The sequence below is a fragment of the Stigmatopora nigra genome, chromosome 9 (assembly GCF_051989575.1).
Source record: "Stigmatopora nigra isolate UIUO_SnigA chromosome 9, RoL_Snig_1.1, whole genome shotgun sequence".
Lineage (NCBI taxonomy): Eukaryota > Metazoa > Chordata > Actinopteri > Syngnathiformes > Syngnathidae > Stigmatopora > Stigmatopora nigra.
In genome coordinates, this window is record NC_135516.1 from 10,134,365 (window position 1) to 10,154,995 (window position 20,631).

The following is a 20,631-nucleotide window of genomic DNA, read 5'->3' on the forward strand; positions in this document are numbered from 1 at the left end:
CTCCACACACTGAGGACCAACCTGGGATCGAACCCACGTGTGTCAAAGTGGCGGCCCGGATGATTTAGTTGTGAATGGGTAGCAAAAAATCATACAACTAAAGTTATGTTTTGAAATATTTGGAAATAAAAATGCCCTCCAATTTAGGAATGTCTCTAAATGTTTGTCTCAGTATAGTTTGCAAGTACAACATTGCTCTCTGTCGGTGAATTAAAGAACAACATCCTCATTCATTCATTCATTCATTCAAAAGAGGGCCTGACAGTGAATAATCACATTGCCATGCCATTGACGGCCAGAGCTGTCCATTTCAACTCTAGAGGCCCAATGTCTCCCAGTTCAAATAGATTGGACGCCTATTTCCGTGATTGGCAACCCATGTACATTTCCGCATTCATGCTTCCCTCCTTTAAAAGAAGCGTACTGACGGATGGATATGTGTTGACCAAACGCATGCCCCACAACCCCCACCAAACCTAGCGCAGCCCCGCGATTGGCCGATCCTGGCAGCCCACGCTGATGTCAACGCGGCCTCCGACTTGACCCGTTGTGTCTTTTTGTTTTTTGTTGTTGTTGTAATCTCTTCCACCTGTTTGTGGCTGTCAGACCATTACGCCGCTCGCCCCTGCCGAGGAAAGACAACTCCGGGACAAAGGAGACGCAAATGTCCACTTGGGTAAGTACTTGGTGACTGGCGGGTCAAAGGTTAACCATGATTTTAGCATGATGCTCCCTGTTCGTTTTCATTTTTTTTGTGTGTGGATCGATTGGTCTCTGAGTGGTAAATTTTCCTCACATCTATTTATAGGAGTGCTAGGACATTAACTCACCGCCATGAAATGTCATTAGCTCCACACCATATTTTAATAGAAATGTGAAGGTCATTCATGTATTTTATGCCATTTTTTATGCTTCATTAGTACTTTGACTTGGAAAAAAATAGTGCGAAAATTGAACAGCTGTCCAAAAACAAAAAAACAACGATCCCCAAGGTGAAATGTCTTTTTAATCCGTCTTTCATGTTGATATGCTCAATCCGCTTAGCCTTGTTTTGGATAGGAAAGACATGGAGGAAAGCTACGAGACATTTGAAGATGAATTTGGGCCTGCCAGTGAAGATCCACCTCCGCAAAAACCCGTTCGACAGATCCGACGTCCAGGTGGTGACACGGAAAGAAAATCTGGGGAATGATGTCTAGCGCACGTATACAGACAGTATTATGTATTGCAATCATAACTAAAAATATCTGAACAAGCCACTGAAACATGATCCTCTGTCCAATTCAACATGGAGACTGAGTTGTCTCAGAGAACGACTGTGTGAATCATTCTGCTATCCCGACAGGAATAATTAACCTAAATCCTGCACTAAATTGTGTGACCGAGCCCAGAAAAGAAGAGAGTAGATGTAAAAGCAGGCTGGAAAATCAAAAAGTATTAAGAAAATTATAATGTAATTGACAATGTTTATTTATAGCTGGTTTCAATTGTGAATGTCAATACTAATGGCAGGCAATGTGTTAATTGATTTTATCTTTCATTGCAGAAATGTACACAACCAGGAAAGTCACAGAGGTTAGTACATAAACATCCATCCGTAAATGTTATATTATATTATTATGGTATGTATCCATATCAAATCTGTTATAGGATTTGTCTGCAATTCTACGGCCACCAAAAGTACTCCCACAGATTATACCCGCCGTGCCATGTGCTCCCAAAAAAAGTCAGTCTCTTTCATATTTCCACACAAATTGCCCTCGTTTAAACAAACCAAGGCGACTGATCCGTCTTTTTCCCGCAGTTCCCGTGCACAAAACCCCATCCTTGCAGAATCTGAGTCAAATCGAGACACCATGGGAGAACGTCACCCTCAATCGCTGTTTGTTTGTGGCCATCACCATCCTGGTGCTCACTTCGGGGTGCCAGAGACTTCATGGTAAGAACAGCTAATGGAAAACTGAGCTTAAACTTGCAGTTCTGAGACACTTTTGTCTTTTGGGGCGGACCAGAGACGCTACGCAGTCGAGGGACGGTGGACGAGGAGGAAGAAGTCGAATTGGCTGTGAGGCATCCGACTACATTACGGCACCGAGGAAAACCGCCGCAGGTAAAATAAAAAAAAACACCATCAGACGCACTAATTAACTAATTGCATTAATAATAAACCATATTTAAATATATGTGCGCAAAATTCATTATTTTTGTGGTAGGGGTGTCATTATCTGACTTAATGGGGTAATCCTTGTAATAATGTAGTACCACTTTGTTTGTATTATGTAATGTTAAAATACACTTTCATTGTTTTATAGGTTGAAAACTCCCTTTGGGAAATTTTGTGGTGGTGGCTGCCAGACCTGGATGATGATGACGAAGAGGACGAAAACGATGGAAAGAAGACGAAGAAAGGGACGACGGAAAGATCTAGGAGTCTCCGAAATAAACCAGTGCCTGACAAAAAACTCATGAAGCAGAAAGAGGGGACTTTAAAGTCTAGGAGAGCCAAGAAAGTTGAAGAAACTAAAGGTGGGAAAGAGAAGGAAATACGTGAGGAACCAAAAGTGGAGAACGTAGAAGTGGGACCTAACAATGGTGGAGATTAATGAATAGGTGAACATTTTTTCTTGTAGGTAGCAAAAAATGTTAGCATCTACAGGTTAAAAATGTGAATAAATTAATTGGTTTCATTGAAACATTTGTTGGATTGGACATCTATTGTTGTCAATGAAAGTTAGCATTAGATGGAAAGAGCGGAATTCAGTCTAAGCAACCAAATTCAAAGTCTCGCCATGTTTGGTAGTATGGGCACTGCTTTTCTGACCTATATGACCTTTGACATGATTATCCCAAAATGTCATCCATTTTCTGACATTTGACCACAAAACAAACAACGACAGTTTTGTTCCCAAGAATGTTTAATTGTAAAACTTTAAAAATGAATTTGCCTTTAAATGTGTAACACAAGCATGGGGAAAAACAACCAGCTGGGACACAATTAATTATTAGCAACAGAAATGCCCTCAGGGGGCGGCGGCCTCATTGGCATTGGTGGCATGGGTATCTGAGGAGGCATCTGAGGAGCACCGGGGGCGCCGGGAGGGAGGATCATGCCACCTGGAGGCGGGGGAACAGAATCGTTCTGTGGTCGCGGCGCACTCATGAGTGGGGGAGGGCGCTTCGTAACGACTGGGGGTGGGGGACCCGTGGCGGGGAGAAGAGCTTTTTCCATTTTGAAGTGGAATTGCAGGAAGAACTGAGAAAACACGAGAAATTTAGTCCATGGTTCTTCTCAACGATTAAAATTTCATTTTCTCATCGAGTACCTGTTTTGTTTCTCGGTTCCAGTGAGTCCAGAAGCGACTCTCTGCTTTATCTATTTCTCTGCTGGGAACCTTTTAAAAAAAGTTTACATTATGTTGTGGAAAATGATTATGAATATTTGTGAATAGTCACCTTAAATGCAATGGTTTCATAAGGTTCCGCGGCAAGCAGGAGGTACTGCCAACGGCGATCCGGAGGTTCGATGCGCTGTTCGTACGCCGACATGAAGCGATGCCTGGGCCCGATACCTTCTGCGACTTCGGGGTAATCAATCTAAATAGCAAAGAAAAACTTCTTGAATATTCTTGATGTCTTTCTTGAATTATAATTTTGATTTCAATGCACACCAACCTGGAAAAGTAAAGACTGCTGGCCAGACTCTGGATCTCTCTGCTTGGTTACTGACATAAAAAGACAAATCAGAATAAGAAATTAATGAGGAACGTTCCTGATAGGTTCATTAATAACTATACTTTAATATAATTATTAAAACACTGCAACAATCTACCTTTATAGCCAGGGCGCCCAATTTTGACAAACTTCTTGACCTCAACCTTGACTTTAGCTGGAGCAGGTTGGGCAGGCGCTTCTTTGGCTTCTTTAGCAGCTCTCCTCGCTCTGAAAACAAACAAAATCCCTCGTTTTAACTCCAGGCCGAACAAAAACAAGTTGTCCAACTTACAGATTGGTCTGATGTTTCTTCCCTTGCGTGTGGGCTAAATAGCTGCCCTGTAAGGACCAACAACACATGATTAAACTCGTATACCAGGCGTAAATAATGCACACGTAATGTGGTTCATTTGTTACCTCGTTGTTGTGAAGTGTCAGGCAAAGTTTGCATTCATATGAGCCTAAATGATTCTTCATGAAGTAGGGGTCTTTATTGATGTCAATGGTCTCCAAGGCCAGCTGGCGTAAACGCTCTCGTCTGTCGCGATTACTCTCCGAGGAGGACGCCACCCCTCCGCTGCCCGTCTTTCCTCCAGCGCGATGTTGGAAATCCATTTTTGCCGGAGAATTGGGTCAAACTCACAGAAGCTTCTCAGGAAAATCCCTTCTCAATCCAAGGGTGATTCCTTCTCGTCCTAGTGGGAGATCAGTTATAATTAGAAATTATGAGTACAAGATCATGACCAGTTTTAGACTGATTTAAATGTTATTGTAAATATGACCATGTTCATTTCTATATTGAATCAAGAAATATGCTTGTAACAATGAGTGAATTAACGGAAAGCTAATCAAACAACAGGCGCTCCATTTAGAGGCATTTTAGAATGCACTCAACCAAGTTTACAGTCATTTTAGTCCTTTAGATAATTTCTTAGTCAATAAAAGAAACTTTCGAATACAAAACAAGCCCACTCCATTTCTAGAATATAGCATTAGCATGCGTTTTTGAAATGTAAAAAGCGAATGCTAAGTACTACTTGATCCTAACAAAGCGTCGTGTAATAACGAAAGATAATACACTCTCCGTTGTGATATAAGCCTTAAATACAATTGTATACGTTATGAGTGCCCAAGCTTACCAACAATAAGAAGGAATGAAAATCGCTATCCAGGACACATGTAATATACGTCACATCTACTCATGCCGAGGCAATTCTGCATCATTTCCGCCACTTGAATAGCACTGATAGAAAATGGCCGACAAGTTATGGTGGGCGACCTGGTTGGCTCATCGCACGCTTTTCGCATCTAGGTATTTACACGCGTGTATGTATTCAAGTGTAAAAGTACAGATATTTGATAACTCGGAAAACTTTCAAAATGTTTGTTTTTTGTTATGACTCCAATGTCCCATAACTTAAAATTGAAAGCTGATATATGTGACTAAACTTAGTATACTGTTAATAGTTTGGAATAATACTACCATACATTAGAATATACAATTATTTAAGGCATTTGACTATAAGTGCTGTAATACTATTGTTATATTATTATTTTTAAATCTGAATTGAACTGTACACTGAAAAATACATACAATTAATTATAATTAGAATATTGGATGTCTACGTGATTGTGCAAACTGTATACTATACGATACATACTAAACTAGCATAAAAAGTGATACATATGAGATGGGCAAAACAGAATTTTTAGACTGAATTATAACCCATGCTGCATTTACATCATTCCGGCATCATCAGGGCAAAAGTGATCTCATCAAACGTGATCAGTAGCATGACACTTTCATCACCTGCCCTCACAAGGGGTGACCTAATGCGTTTCTGATTTTAAAAGTAAACAAAGCAAAAACGCACTGGGGGCTCCAACAGAATGGGTCCCATCGAAAAACGTCTGAAATCTCCCAGCTTTAGTGACGACCCCGAATGCTTCATGATATCACGTGACTATCTTGCACAGCTGAGGATGTTGAGGCTTGCCCGATGTTAGCTCGTTAGCTACGATAGCTTTGTCTGGTAATCCTTGGAGGCACTTTACGCTTTTCTTGACACGTTCTTTTAATCTATAGCGTCCGGTGGGAACACTCAACGAACCATGGCAGTGTCACAGCGTGTGATGGATTCTCCTGTTTTACCTCCAAATAACCGCATTTGGTTCGATGTCAATGTCATATTTTGCAACTAAAGCTGAGCAGTTAGCTTCCTGTCGTCTGCTGTTTTGCTTTTACACACAAACCAAGGCCGATCGACAAAGGGAAAGGCTAAAGAGGGTGAGTTGAATTTTAATTTGTCATTTTCTTGTCACTACTTGTCTGTTGTATTGGTGAAAATGACGAATATCAGCGTGTTGGTCGACTGCTCGGTGTAGTTTTCTTGAAATTACGTTAGCCTTTGGTGAATGACACTGACGTCCGTGTTGTGTTAGATTTTCACACTGTCAACAAGCTAAACGGGATTTTATACCTTACAAAAATAAGTACAGACGCATATATATACACTGCCTACTCCTATGCTCTATGTAATATACCGTATTTACACGTATACATGTATGTAACAGAATCAGTGTAATTACAAATGAACTGTCGATACTAGCGAGGGGAATCATAGATTTCTTGCAGACGGATTATTTTTGTTTAATCAACATAGAGCCTTAACAAAAAAATCTTACATATTACCGTCCAAAACACAAATTCATTCAGAAGGAATGCTGGAATCTTTTGGCACTCTATTAGAAAAAAACGGTATATCCTGATTGGAATGTAAAAATAGAAATCAATGTTAAATTGCTCCTTAATATAGTAACAAACCGAGTGCGTGTAAATTGGTCTATGCACATTTTTGTTTAAAATGATTAAACTCCCATTACTGTAAAGTTATCATAACAATAAGCATGTAGTTTAACTTATAATTAAGTTTTTAATGATTACATTTTACCTATCATGAACTTTTTAATGATCTTCCTCCCTGTCCACCTGAGCAGAGCCATGTCGTCATCATCAGGGTGCTGCCACCTCCCCGGCTCTCTATGCGATTACTCAGGGACCGCGGAATCCGAGTCCTCCAAGGATTCCGAAGAGTCTGATTCCGCCGCTCAGGCCCAGTACATTGCCAAGGTTACGGCTAAAGACGGCCGCCCACTCTCCACTATTGTTAAAGCTGTGAGCCTACAAAGGTAAGCGGAGGAGAAAACGACACTCCCGCCATTGTACCATTTCATTCTAACAGCAGTTGCTTTTTACAATGCTTCCTCAGCGATGTGGGCATGTGCCGCATTTGCCATGAAGGCGGCGGAGGAGAAACCCTGCTCTCTCCGTGCGAATGCACCGGCACGCTAGGGAAAGTGCACAAAAGCTGCTTGGAGAAATGGCTGTCGTCCTCCAATACCAGCTACTGTGAGCTCTGCCACACAGAGTTCACCATTGAACGGAGGCCGCAACCCCTTACGCAGGTCAGCTTAAAAATTGTCAATGAGAGGGTTAGCAATATAGTGGGGATTTATTTGACATTTATATTTAAGTAGTTGTTGATACAAAGTTACAGTACTCAATAGTAATATAGTAGGAATTTGACAATTACATTAAAGTACTCGTTGATAGAAATTAGCGCCCGTAAAATAGTAGTATAAGAAAGATAATATTTATATATATATAGATAGTAATGAGTTGATGAGATGACTTTGTGGTTTTGTATGTCCTTCAGTGGCTGAGGGACCCGGGCCCCCGCAGCGAGAAGCGGACACTGTTGTGCGACATGGCCTGCTTTCTGCTCATCACACCCCTGGCGGCCATCTCTGGTTGGCTGTGTCTGCGCGGCGCTCAGGACCACCTGCAGCTCAAGAGCAGATTGGAAGCAGTCGGCCTCATCGCGCTCACCATTGCCCTCTTCACCATCTACATTCTCTGGACACTGGTAAGCACAATCACTATTGTCTAAAACCCAAGGTTTTCTCTCTGTATCTTATCTCTAGCTTCACTAACGGTTGTCAGTTCAATTCCTGTCCTTGCGCATCTTGTCTAAGGATCCTTGAGCAAGAGATAGAACACCAAATTGTTCCTTAATGCTCTTTTGGCAGGTTTCACTTCTGAGGTTTACTTCATTGCCAATTTTTGTTTCCAATTCAAGCATTGTCAATTATCCACTGCTTAGAATTATTTTTTACAAGATTTTTCTAGATTTTGGCTCCCCTATGGTCAAAAATAGTTTTCTTCAAATATTGTGATATCATTTTGAGGATGTATCGACGATATTAGATAAGAGGATGTTATTAAAAAAAAAAATGCAATGTCACTGTAAAAAGAAAAGGAATTTAACATTCGCTAACCACCAATGTGATGACATTTTTTCCCTTCTGTCTCCCAGGTCTCTTTTCGATACCATTGCCAGCTGTACTCAGAGTGGAGGAGGACCAATCAGAAAGTGCGCCTGCTCATGCCCGACATGAAAAGCTCACTCCCCTCCCAGAGTTCCATACCGACCAAGTCGACAAAGAAAATGACTGACGAAACCATCGTATGAGTGCGGCTCGGGCCACGAAGGGAATATTTAATAAGGAGCCGGCCTTAGCACTTGCAACAACAAAAAAGACAAAAACAACAAAAAAATCCAACACAAAAAAATCATTAACGAACCTTTGCACTTCATATGGAACATTCTGATGGGGGGAGGACTACTTACTTACTCCCCAATTTCATATTTGTATTGAAGCACTTGATTTGAAGTACTACAGTATTGACGCCCACAAATATGGTTTTTGGCATGAACTCGTTCCAGAGTCACAATGGATTGGAGGACATCTTATCTGGACCGCTGGTGCTGAGACAAAAAACAAGATGGACTTAACCAGCCCGGCCTTAAATCTGACAAAGGTATGAAATACTAAAGACACAAGCTAATGTAGCAGGATATAACTGACAGCATGCTACAACAATATAATATGAACATTCACTACCTATAATTCCCCCACTCGCACCTTCACAATGTATTTAGCCGTTTTCAAAGGAGAGGCAACCACCACTGGGATTATTAATATTTCAGTCTCCAGACTTTTAAACTATTAGTGGATTAATCTATGCCCTCTATTTACACACACACTTGCAGAAGGAGTGATTCGCCTCTCTCGAATTGTATTTTTATTCCCATAACTGAACCATTGCGTTCGAGTATGTGGTTTATTCTTGCTCTGTATTTAAAAGAAGAAAAAAACTGGGACGGTAATGCTTTTACCATTTGAATGTTGCCAATTGGTAAACGTTAAAAGAAGACTGAGCGTAACATTCTTGCAAGTGTAAGATGTGAAAATAGTACGTCTGGTTTTTGAGAGAGAATTAGCACCATCTGTTGCGTTTGGGTGCCGTGTGGCATCCATTTTTTTTTTTTTTTTTGCAACTTTTCTCTTGAAACACTTCATTTTCATTTGTGTGGTAATCCTCACCTTTAGATGTTTTGTACCAAATTGTGATCACAATCACCTCTAATCATATTTTTATGTTTTTATTTTTCATTTATAACTAATACTAATCTGATCACTTGTTATAAAGCTCCCATCACTGCATTTTATTTTGCACATTTACAAGCTTTCATGGCCAGACAGTGCAGTGAGATGTGTAAGCAAGTTACATTTATATTTTCAAATGGCTTTTTATGCTTTTAACCTTTTTACTGTCCAATTTCTCCAATGTGGGCGTTTAAATGAGTATTTGTGAAGATTCTTGTCAAGGAGGGAAACTGGTTTACAACAATTGGTCGAAGCAAGTATGGGATGCGAACTGAACATATTTAGTAAATGTGACCTGGCACAGCAAAATGATTAATAATTGGACATTTTTTTATATAATCATGTCGACAACAATCTGAACTTTCCAAAGACATCAAGTATTTTTTTCTCTGAGAAATTGCGATTTGAAGTTGGGTGGATGTTTTTTGGACTTCCAAAAAGGAAAAAAAACTTAACAACAATTTGTTTACCTTTAGCAAGTAGCATGATAGAAGGACTAAGTCCATACTGAGGAACATTTTACTTCATGTTCTAGCCAAAAAAATAATGAATTGAATGCATTCTATTAATTTTACCCCAACTTTTCAAATAAGTATGGAATTCTAGCATCTTTGAGAGAAGCCTGGCGGCCCACTAGGCTTATAAAACATAATCCTGTGTCTAAAAGAGGCAATTTTTGTACACTTTGAAATTTCTATTACTTTGATAGTGGAACTCTGAAAACATGCCGTATTTATTGAAACCTGTTAAAACCTTTTATCTTATTTTGCTATGCCAGGCGGTACACAAATATGTGGAAAACATTCATACTGCGGTGATTTAAAAAAAAATAATTAAAAAGGCAATTTTGCTTCATTTTAAAGCACTCCTCATTTAATTGAGCTAATAACTAGACATTTTCTATTTCAAAGTTCAGTTTTAATTAAATTATAGAAAAACTGTTGTGCTTCCAGGTATTCTGTGGAAAAAAAAAACAGTAATATGAATTTTGAGGCTGCAGTAATACAACAAAAATGAAATATTTGGTTTCACCTTATTTCTTGGTGCATCCCTGGAAAGTTGGTTTATTGTGCAATAAAACTTGAGGGACTCCCAGACTCTTTCCTAACTGCTTGACTGCGGCTCTTGTCTTGTTTTCCTACTCAAGGTTGCCATTGACGTCCAAAGAATTAACTTGACAATCAAATAGTGGTTGATTAATCATGTCTGCAATTTCTAGTTTCAACAATGCTAAATATCATCAGAAGTGATTTATCACCATCATAAATAAGGTAAGAAATCTATAGATCAATTTTTCTACCACTTTAGCAGATTTAAAAACAAGCTTCAGCCCCATAACATTGTAAAATTTATTATCATGGCATTAATATAATGTATGTGAGCGGACACGCTATCAAAATAAAAAGGAAAGCAATATATTTTACAGGAAGAAAGCATCAGCAGCGACATGACTACTTTTGAGATGACAACAAGTAGAAGTGGAATGCAAAAACTCAAAACGCTGAACTTCCATCTTGTGTGGTAGCAGCAGTCCAGTTTTTGCACTCCAATGTACTTCTAGCAGGCGCAAAGTGGGTCAGATTACACCTTAAAAATCAATTCCTTCTGCGGGATAGGCCAAGCGCTTCCCTGGATCTACAGTAAATAAGGCCCATTCCCGACCACATCGGAAGACGACGGAAGCATGCCAGCACTGGATTCGGAAGGTCAGTCCAATTAAGGCCGCCCTTACAGGTTCTGACAGCACTGCAGCTTGCCCCCCCTCTGGCCGTCCGTCGTCGGGGGCACGCTGATGTCCACCACGTTATTCCCGGGCGATTCGTCGTGGGCCGAGCGTTCTGCGATCTGCTTCTGTGACACGATGCGGTAGATTTCTAAAGAGGAAAACGATTACAATTAGTGTCTAATCAATTTTAACCGCTAGGGGGCGCTCAACCAAGGGGTAGTTATGCATATATAACATACCTGTAAGGATATTCTTGAAGGCCTCTTCCACATTTGTTGAGTCCAAGGCTGAAGTTTCTATGAATGATAGGTTGTTTTTCTCTGTTGATAAAAAAAAATACAAAAAAAAATAATGCATTGTAAGGAGCTAATAATGTAAAGTAAGGTCGGTTAGTCATATTTTCTTCCACAAGCTGAGCTAACATTCATAGTATTTTTTATTCAGTGGTCTTTGGATACAGTTGAATTTATTTGCTGGTGTTTGTATTTTAATGTACTTGTCAAAAATCACTTCATGGACTGAATGCAGTTGGATTTTTTTCATTTCTACGCCCTAAATTAATAATGAAAATAGTTTTTGTGCACTTACATGACAAAATTTAACTGCTTTTTCAATTGGGATGGCTAAAAAAATGTCTCCAGTTCCCCGAAAGCTTTACTTCTGGCAATCTTTGAGGCTCACCTGAGAAGGCACGGGCCTCGTCGGTGGGCACGGCCCTCAAATGGCGAAGGTCGCTCTTATTGCCCACTAGCATGATGACAATGTTGTTGTCGGCGTGGTCCCTCAACTCCTTCAGCCAGCGTTCCACGTTCTCGTAGGTCAAGTGTTTGGCGATGTCGTACACCAGGAGTGCGCCTACCGCCCCTCTGTAGTATCTGCCGAGGAAGTGATAAGTGGGTCAGGATGAGTGGTAGATGATTTTTTTGGGGGTTGTTTTGTTCTGGGTACTTACGCCGAGGTGATGGCTCTGTAGCGTTCCTGTCCGGCGGTGTCCCAGATCTGAGCTTTTATTGTCTTGCCGTCCACTTGAATGCTGCGCGTGGCAAACTCCACGCCGATGGTGCTTTTGCTCTCCAGGTTGAACTCGTTTCGGGTAAATCGGGAGAGCAGGTTGCTCTTACCCACGCCTGAGTCGCCAATTAACACCACTGCAGATGAGAGAAAGGTCAAAAAGGTCAAACAGCAAGTCCATTGACTATGATGGACGTCCATCATGTGGCGCTTAAAAAAGAAATGACAGTTGATTGCTGGTTGACGTCCAATCCATTTCTACAAATGTTCAATCAAAATATGATGTGAAATGGAATATGAAAGATTATGCAAATATAAATCATAACAAAGCTGTTTTCATGAGGAAATGAATCAACTAATGGACACCATTGATTATGTAATTGATTAGAAACTATTGTGATAGTCGTTTAAAGACATATTTTAATTTAAAATTGTTTATTTAGCCTCTTCTTGGGGAATATTTGTATTTTCTTTACTTTTTGCTAATTATAAAAACTTAAAGAAAAATTTGGGATCGTTTTCAATGGATTTTTGTCTTTGAAAGTATTTTACTGTAAATACAACAAAAGAAAAAAGTATGTATTCTATAGGTGATTATTTTGCATAAAACAGCAATAAAAAAATAGAATCCCATTAAATCCTTCCGATTTTAGGTCGTCGAGGCCAAACTTGTTTACAAAATATTAGTATTTTGCCCTACATTACATTCATGTATATAAGATATTAATTATTCATTCATTTTCTCTAACGTGGGAGAAAACCATTGTTTTCTATTCCAATGCAATGACTATTTCGATTTCTTCAGAATGACCTAAGACAGTAGTTCCAGGTATTAAAAAACCCATAAAATAAACATTCACAATTGTTTTCCCTCCTCCTACACAAAGGAAATGGAGTGTAACTTTTTCCCTGCTGACACCATCCTGGTGCGGCCTGCAGGAAAGCGATAACACCGTCCGCAGAAACCTGAATCGACAGTTTGGGACCGCTTCGGCCTTCCTGTTTCTGCGGGTCTCGGGACGATGGAGAGAATGGGGGGAGGGTGGAGGGGGTGTTGTGTATACGTGAGAGAAAGGGGGGGAGAGAGAGCGGGAGAGTGGGGAGCCCTCGCCTCCGGCAGATGTACTATTCAGTGCACAGAGAAGACTTTGTTACATGTAAAAAGCCTTTTGGCTCCTGTGGCCCCCCAGGATGTTGATTTGTCCCATCTAAAGCGTTTGAACTGGGCGTACTGGCGGTGATCATTCTATGCCAATCCTCCCAGTTCAAAGGAATTGGATGTCTATCATCATCAGAAATGACAAATAAGCCTTACTTGCTCATTTAACCCAAAGGAAACTCTCGCACTCACACCAACACAGTTCCTTCTGCCCTGCCACAACTTTTATATCAAAGTGGGTTCGACCCCACTGTGTGGGTTTTCTCCGGGTACTCCAGTTTCCTCCCACATCGCCAAACTATGCATCTTAGGCTAATTGAACACTATAAATTGCCTCTAAAAAGGAACGTGAATGGTTTTCTGTCTCCTCGAGGCCTGTGATTGGCTGACCAAAGATTCAGGGTGTCCCCTGTCTGGAACCTGTCGTTATCTGGGATCACCTACAACACCCCCAGCGACCCTTGTGAGGATAAGCAGTTCAGAAAATGAATACATTTCCGATATACTGTGCAGTATAACTGCTTCAGAGCTACTTCTTGCATATTGATCAACTTGAATGTTTGATAACCAGCATGCAATTATGTGTTATCAATTCAATATACTAGTCACCTCTGGGCAGATATATCTTAATAATATTTCACCATAATATGGGTTACTCATTGTCAACAATCAATCGATATAATTGGAATCCAATGCACATCGGTACAAAGCGGTCATTTTTTTCCAATTTCAGTCCTTGTGTTTACATTTTGTAACAATCACATTCCTCTACTTTATCAACAGTCGTCTATTATTTTTTTTACAAGCTGCTGACACTTAATCTGAAGAAAATGATTTTTGTTTACACATTATGTTTGTTGTTGCCATCATAGTTGACCCTCGTAATCCCAATTTTAACAGTGCATAAACTCCAAACTTGCAAAAAGCGATCAAATTCGACAGCGTATGATCAATCACTAAAAAGAATGGCAAAAATAAATCCAAATTTTGGAGGTTCTACAGAATCAGTCTCATTAGGAAGAACCCCAAAGTTGATTAGGCCTCCAACCAAAGAGACAGGGTGCTTCACCCTACCTCAAAACATAGCTGCAATCTTAGGAACGATGCGATGACATCCTTTTATCTGGAAGATCATCTTCTCACCCTCAAATATTGAGGACACTTAGCATTTGCCACCCCATCAAAGACAAACTCACAATTTTTAAAATCGGTTTCAATATGAACCCGATCATCATGACCAACAACCCCCCTCCCCCCTGCATGCGCTCCTTTTACCTTTGAACAAGAAATCGTATTCATCGTCTCGGTTCCCCATTCTAGACGAGGGCGCTCCGAGTCCGTGTCCCCCGGAGGATGAGGCGAGAAGAATGGGAGGTGAAGATGGCTTAAAAAGAAGCTGGGCGAAACTGCAAAGCGTAATGCGCCAATGGTGGCTGTCAGTCAGGCTGGCAGAAAAAGGCACAGCAGCTCCCAACTCTGCAGAGGGAGGAGTCCCTGCAATGGAAATTGCTTCCAGCAGAGGGCGTCACTCATTGACGTGCCGATGCTGTTGCAGCCTGCAAACAACGGCAGAAAGATGAAATATGACCACATAATACTCCCTATTTTGTGATAGGCGTCCAATTTAGTTGGGATGGAGGGCTGGGTATTTTCTGCGAGTGCTGGTTTATTTGATGATGATATTTTAATGATATTTTATGCCTTTTAAATTGTATTGCATTTCTTCAATTTATAATTACTGTGACAGCATTGTTGCTATGATAACAATTATGATTGAGTGGGTCACTATGCCTTTTTTTGTAAGTAGTAATAATATATAATCATCATCATTATGAATTAATTAACCACCAAAAAGTTTGGACTCTAAAATATGAATGAATACTGAACATAATCTAACGTCTTGATACTTGATTAGCAAATTCATAATTTGATTATATGATGACTTAATTCAAGATCATTACAATGTATTAGTATTATTACTATTATTAGCATTATACATTTAAAAAGAAGTCATTTACTTCAACAAGAATATAAATGATTTCAACAAATTGAATTAGAGTTTAGCATTTTACAGGTTATGAAATAATTGCGTGCCAGTTTATAAAATGTCATTAATGTGGAAAATGTGAGCCAAAGAGTTTGATAGAAGAGTCCATTGTGCATTAACAGGATATTATCAAGTGAAAGTCTTGAAAGACATGAAGAAATCATCAAGCACATCATCAATTTGATTTATTAAATTCTGAGGGTGTGTTAAAAAACATTTTGACGAGGTTCAGTAAAGGAATGCGTGACCCCTTTAAAAGTTGTGATGACTTTAGCCCCGCCCTTCTGACGTCATACTTCCCTCCAATTGGCTGAGCTGTTGGTCAGCTGCTGCCGCAAAGTGGCACGTGTATTTCTCCTCTCACGGATATCAAGATGGCTGCCTCCTTGCTTCGATGTTACATGGTAAGCGCATCAATACATGTCCTTCATTATTCTTATCATTTGCAAAATCTTAATGTTCTATAATCAGCATACATTAGTTTTAGTTGGTCGTCCATCTTTGTTGCCCCAAGCCCGTGGTGTCAATACCTATTTAGGCCAAGTCTATGTGAGTTATGTATTTTCCAAGCCATTCACATGTCTATTTCACATGTCAATTTGTTATTGGAATGGATTTACAACGTTTAGAAATGTTAGTAAATGTTCTCTTCGTTGTAGCTTGTCGGCAAGCATCGTTTGGCCTTGCCTATCCGACCCTGGGCATCCTTAACTTGGGGAGATGTTGACAGGTTACACAGGACTCCAACAACAGAACTGCAGGTAAACTACAGCAACAGTTTTACATTCTCATTTAATATGTACACACTAGGGATACAAACTTCTGGAGTAACTACTAGTACGTTTCGCGATAATGGGCTCACAATAACAATTCTCTCACAATATGGCGATGAAAATGTCAATACATGGGTCAGGAACTCAGTCTATAATATTCTATAATACAACTAACATCTAGCAGCTAGCCTATTGCTAACCTTTCTGAATACAAAGTAGTACAATATCTTTTATCATTGATACTGTTATTTATGAGTGAGGTTTTTCTCTCAGTTGTATTGATTATACTCATTTCCATTCCATAACAATCCTCTGTTACATAGGTACGGTATGCCTCGGGTCGTAAAGGCTTCCTGGGAGAGTTTGTGGACAATCTTCGTCAGGAGTTCGGTAAGAATCAGGAGATGAAAGACAACATTAAGAAATTCAGAGAAGAGGCCAAGAGGCTGGAGGAGTCTGATGCACTCCAACAAGCACGGAAGAAATATGTAAGATCATGTACTTTATTTTTCACTGCATTTAATCTATTTTTGGGTGGTTTTAAATCAGTCCTATCTTATACTCTATTTTTTTCCTCTGTTAGAAAACTATAGAGGCTGAAACAGCGAAAACGTCTGAAGTTTTTAAAAAGACATTCGGCTCTTTCTCAGACACAATGAAAGAGGTGAGTGACCTCAAAATGTTAGTTTATGTCTCTAAATGTAGGGAGTCATCGTGTTATTATAGAATTCCGTCCCGTAAATAGATTATCCGTGCATTTTGAGCTCATCCAAAATAATGAACTGATTTGCACACAGAGCATTGAAGAGGTGACTCGTACAGACATTGGGAAAAAAATCAAGGAAAGTGTGGAGGAAGCGGCCCGCAGCGCCATGCACTCCGCTGAGACCGTTTCAAAAGGAGGAGAACGATTGGGCAAGACCAGCGCCTTCCAGGCTATATCGCAGGTGAGAAAAGTATAGAGGAATAAACAGCAGTTAAATGACTTTTTTCCTCTTTCTTCATCTGCTAGTTTGCATTCATCCTGCTGTGTTATTGCAATTACCCAGCTGACTGTAGGATGGAAGAAACTAGGTCAATATTTGTCACTTTAGTGCTGTAATGAGGCTGTTTGCATAATTGACCTTTTCATCACACTCAAGCTGCATGTTGTTGCAGATGGTTTAGTTATATGGCAGAACAATGTGGACAAGAATTTCAATATAGGCCTTTAATTAAGAATGGTTAAATGTTGAGTGTTTAAAAAAAGTCACTCTGGAAATGAGTGTTACTACAATAGTAAAATTGGTAACCAATTTATCTTTTTTGGGAAGTACTATGCAATAATATATTTAAAAATATATAATGTGTAAAAATACAATACGATGCAATTGAAGGGAAGTTAATATTTCCTGAGATGTTTAAATGGAGGTAAAAGAAAATTGAATTTTTGTACTTTATTTTCTCGCTCTGTTATTGCTGGTGACCCACCAGGCCTATAAAGCACTGGTGGCAACTTTTGTGAATTTGTTGTTATTCTTGTAGAGTGTTGAGTCCATGAAAAAAGAAATGGACGTGGGTGATGCCGGTCCATACAGAGCTCCTTCTCAGCTGAGGAAAAGAAGTGATTTTTCCTCAAAGGGAAGTGATGGTGACGCCAGAATATTTGAGGCTGATGAGTAAGTCATTACTGTGGTACAATCTGTTTGCCAGAGTGCTGTGTGATAATGTGTGGTGCGTTGTAATGGTCATTAGAAACTGTTAATTGTCTTTTTTGTTGTTGTTGTTGTTGTTGTAATTCAGTGAAGCTTTGGGTGTTGTTCTTCACAAGGACTCAAAATGGTATCAGCAATGGAAGGACTTTAAAGACAATAACATGGTTTTCAACAGTAAGTACTATTATTATACATCAATACACAAATTGAAAACCAATCTAATTAATTTTGAATTAAATAAATAAAAATCCAGCTAATCTGAAAATACACTCGATATAAAGTCATTTTTTTATAAGCACCAGGTGACAGTAGACACTCGACACACAATATTTGAAGTGTTATTAGGATACTAATAACAAAAAAATAGGCCCATAATGTGCTCATTGTGGTGTCTTCCTATGTTTCCAGGGTTCTTTGAGATGAAGATGAAATATGATGAAAGTGACAATGTCCTTGTCAGAGCATCCAGAGCTGTGACTGACCGAGTCACTACCGTCCTTGGTCAGAAGCCTTTTTTAATTCTCACTTCCATTAAAGCCACCAAACATTTTGTTTGTGTGTCTTGTCATCTAATATTTGATGTGTCTCTTCTCCCCAGGGGGTCTTTTCTCCAAGACGGAGATGTCCGAAGTACTGACAGAGATCGTGAAGGCCGATCCTAAATTTGACAAAGACTCTTTTCTCAAACAGTGTGAGAAAGATATCATCCCAAACATACTGGAGGTGAAGGTTATTCTAGATCATTGGATTGGATTTTAAGATGTAGATATAATACTTTCTATCTTCTTTTTACAGGCAATGGTACGTGGAGAGCTGGACGTATTGAAAGACTGGTGCTATGAAGCGGTAAGAACAATAGGGTTAGATTTGTGAAAAAGTGAGTGCTCTGTGTGCATAGGGTTAGGGTTGCGTGATCCTTCCGTCATATTTTGTGTGTAACATTGTCTAATACTATGTTACAAATGTGCTGGTTTCTGTCCGCAGACATACAGTCAGCTGGCACATCCCATCCAACAAGCTCGAGCTTTAGGGTTGCTCTTCCAGTCTAAAATCCTTGATATCGACAACATTGATGTAAGTCTCGCACCAGAACGATAAATCCACTACTAATTGCGTTGCATGGCAAATTTGTTCATATTAACACAATTCAATGTGCTTTACATCATATCAAAATAGAGAATTATTATTAAGCAAAAAAAGGCTAGTTAAGAGTCCTATTGGAAATATGCAGTTAAAATAAGAAACCCAAATAATGAGGATTTTAATGAGATGCGCACTTGCTCATTATGGAATGCTTTCTTGCTTGCTGCCAGTTGGCAATGGGGAAGATGATGGACCAAGGTCCAGTTCTAATCATAACCTTCCAGGCCCAGGTGGTCATGGTTTTACGGAGTCCCAAAGGAGATATTGTGGAAGGAGATCCGGTCAGTCCATTTTTATTTTTATTTCATTTTATCATGCTGAATTATTTTGCTAAACTGTGTCCAAAACGATGTGACTTTTCTTGGGTGACAGGAGAAGGTCTTGAGGACCATGTATGTTTGGGCCCTGTGTCGCGACCAGGAGGAGCTCAACCCCAACGCTGCGTGGAGACTCCTTGACATTTCCGCATCCAGCACTGAACAGACTCTTTAGGGAGGAAAGATGTCAGTGAAAAGACTAAAAGGAAGTTTTCCAGAGCCTGGAATACTCGCTGAAGGTGGACTTCATCACAGATGGAATTGTGCAAACTGTTTCCCCATTGCAGTCACCATCAAGAGGCTTAATGTGAAGGTTTGTAAAAAAACAGATGACTGCTCCCAAGAACTAGCATGGTAGGTCACTTCTCATGATGCACTCATTATTCGCCACCCAGGTGAGGAATAAACTTCGGTACAGCTACTGCAAAATATATTTATTTCCAAATGAGACAAAAAGGGATTGTTTGACTGCGATAGACGTCCAAATCTATTCGAATAAGCGCCTCCCCATCTAAATGGATTGGACGTATATCGGGGTCTTTAGCCCGTGATATTTTCACATATAGAGGACCATTAGTGAAATATATGACAAATGCACCTCCACTAATTGAGGATTATGTCATGTGTTTGTTCACTTGTTGATTTTGCATTTTGATGACGTAAGTAGATGAGTTCACCATTTATTTGAAAGTGGGAAAAGCCGTTTTTAAGTTCATTACTCTGTGGTCACTGCAGTCGTCATTACTGGATTTTTAAGCTTATGTTTGTAATGTACAGCTTCAAGATTTCGTACCCGTAACAAAAATATTATTTAGCATGTATGGAATCTACTAATATCCACTCTTTCAACTTTGCCATCCAGTTAAAGTGAATAGTGAACAAATCTCAGCCAAAACAGTATGTTTTTAATGCCAGTAGGATAAAGCAGTGTTCTTTTTTTAACCTCGCTCCATGTGTAGAATTGCACAGTCTTGTTTTTCTTATTTTGATACTGACGTGCGTAATAGATGTCCACAAATCCACTTGATGAATTAATTTATAGTCTCATTGCATTAAAACATTTAAATAAGACCAACAAAAAGTTCTTTGCCCGATCTATAGAGTTAAAATGGCAAGCATTTGACATAAAGTTGCCCTTAAAGACCACCTTCAAGTGTAAACAGTAAGAGCACTGCAATACAAAATGAAGCGAGCGCTTCCTGCCCCAGAGGTGATGTTCATCAAGCCTCAACTCCAAGTATTGTGACTTGATGAACGAGGTTGGCTGATCAAGCACAACAGAGAAAAAAGCTGCAGGCAATGCTGTGTTGACTTATTACATACAACGTGTTCTTTGGCCACAATAGTGTTCGTCCTCCATGTTCAGGATTTGCAAACCCATCCTATTTGACATACCTCTTAAAGCCAAGACGCTCTATAAAATTCTAACATTACCCATGTTATGTAAGTCGATGTTTTCTTCTTTTGCACAACAACTTTTACAACTCATTCGCTACCATTGAATAGCATAGGCGTCCAATCCATTTGAATGGGGAGGCA

General features: G+C 39.7%; 4 protein-coding genes and 2 long non-coding RNA genes across 6 annotated transcripts; 4 read left to right on the top strand and 2 right to left on the bottom strand.

The window, feature by feature from the left end:
- The first annotated feature begins 553 nt into the window (after nt 1-553).
- LOC144201417 (uncharacterized) lies at nt 554-1,576 on the top strand. The gene is made up of 3 exons (XR_013327340.1): nt 554-676; nt 1,060-1,160; nt 1,547-1,576. It is a non-coding gene; the product is annotated as an uncharacterized LOC144201417 (long non-coding RNA).
- An 11-nt stretch (nt 1,577-1,587) lies between these two features.
- Nucleotides 1,588-2,996, top strand: LOC144201416 (uncharacterized). Its single transcript, XR_013327339.1, has 4 exons — nt 1,588-1,726; nt 1,805-1,939; nt 2,013-2,110; nt 2,313-2,996. It is a non-coding gene; the product is annotated as an uncharacterized LOC144201416 (long non-coding RNA).
- On the bottom strand, nt 2,898-5,018 carry sf3a2 (splicing factor 3a, subunit 2). Its single transcript, XM_077724020.1, has 8 exons — nt 4,851-5,018; nt 4,129-4,406; nt 4,004-4,050; nt 3,830-3,939; nt 3,673-3,722; nt 3,454-3,594; nt 3,324-3,392; nt 2,898-3,253 (listed from the first exon to the last, which is right to left on the bottom strand). Exons 2-8 carry the CDS (start codon nt 4,324-4,326, stop codon nt 2,996-2,998), a joined length of 873 nt encoding a protein of 290 aa, XP_077580146.1. The 5' UTR covers nt 4,327-4,406; nt 4,851-5,018; the 3' UTR covers nt 2,898-2,995.
- A 523-nt stretch (nt 5,019-5,541) lies between these two features.
- Nucleotides 5,542-9,115, top strand: LOC144201411 (E3 ubiquitin-protein ligase MARCHF2-like). The gene is made up of 5 exons (XM_077724021.1): nt 5,542-5,998; nt 6,709-6,900; nt 6,981-7,176; nt 7,428-7,637; nt 8,088-9,115. Exons 2-5 carry the CDS (start codon nt 6,713-6,715, stop codon nt 8,241-8,243), a joined length of 750 nt encoding a protein of 249 aa, XP_077580147.1. The 5' UTR covers nt 5,542-5,998; nt 6,709-6,712; the 3' UTR covers nt 8,244-9,115.
- Nucleotides 9,116-10,557: 1,442 nt separating this feature from the next.
- LOC144201414 (ras-related protein Rab-11B) lies at nt 10,558-14,619 on the bottom strand. Its single transcript, XM_077724023.1, has 5 exons — nt 14,394-14,619; nt 11,901-12,096; nt 11,630-11,823; nt 11,188-11,268; nt 10,558-11,096 (listed from the first exon to the last, which is right to left on the bottom strand). Exons 1-5 carry the CDS (start codon nt 14,431-14,433, stop codon nt 10,951-10,953), a joined length of 657 nt encoding a protein of 218 aa, XP_077580149.1. The 5' UTR covers nt 14,434-14,619; the 3' UTR covers nt 10,558-10,950.
- An 841-nt stretch (nt 14,620-15,460) lies between these two features.
- LOC144201565 (mitochondrial import inner membrane translocase subunit TIM44-like) lies at nt 15,461-19,970 on the top strand. Its single transcript, XM_077724298.1, has 13 exons — nt 15,461-15,569; nt 15,825-15,926; nt 16,262-16,426; nt 16,522-16,602; nt 16,736-16,885; nt 17,463-17,596; nt 17,721-17,806; nt 18,041-18,133; nt 18,231-18,355; nt 18,428-18,478; nt 18,617-18,706; nt 18,946-19,056; nt 19,148-19,970. The coding sequence occupies exons 1-13, from the start codon at nt 15,540-15,542 to the stop codon at nt 19,265-19,267; spliced, it is 1,338 nt and encodes a 445-aa protein (XP_077580424.1). The 5' UTR covers nt 15,461-15,539; the 3' UTR covers nt 19,268-19,970.
- Nucleotides 19,971-20,631: the final 661 nt, after the last annotated feature.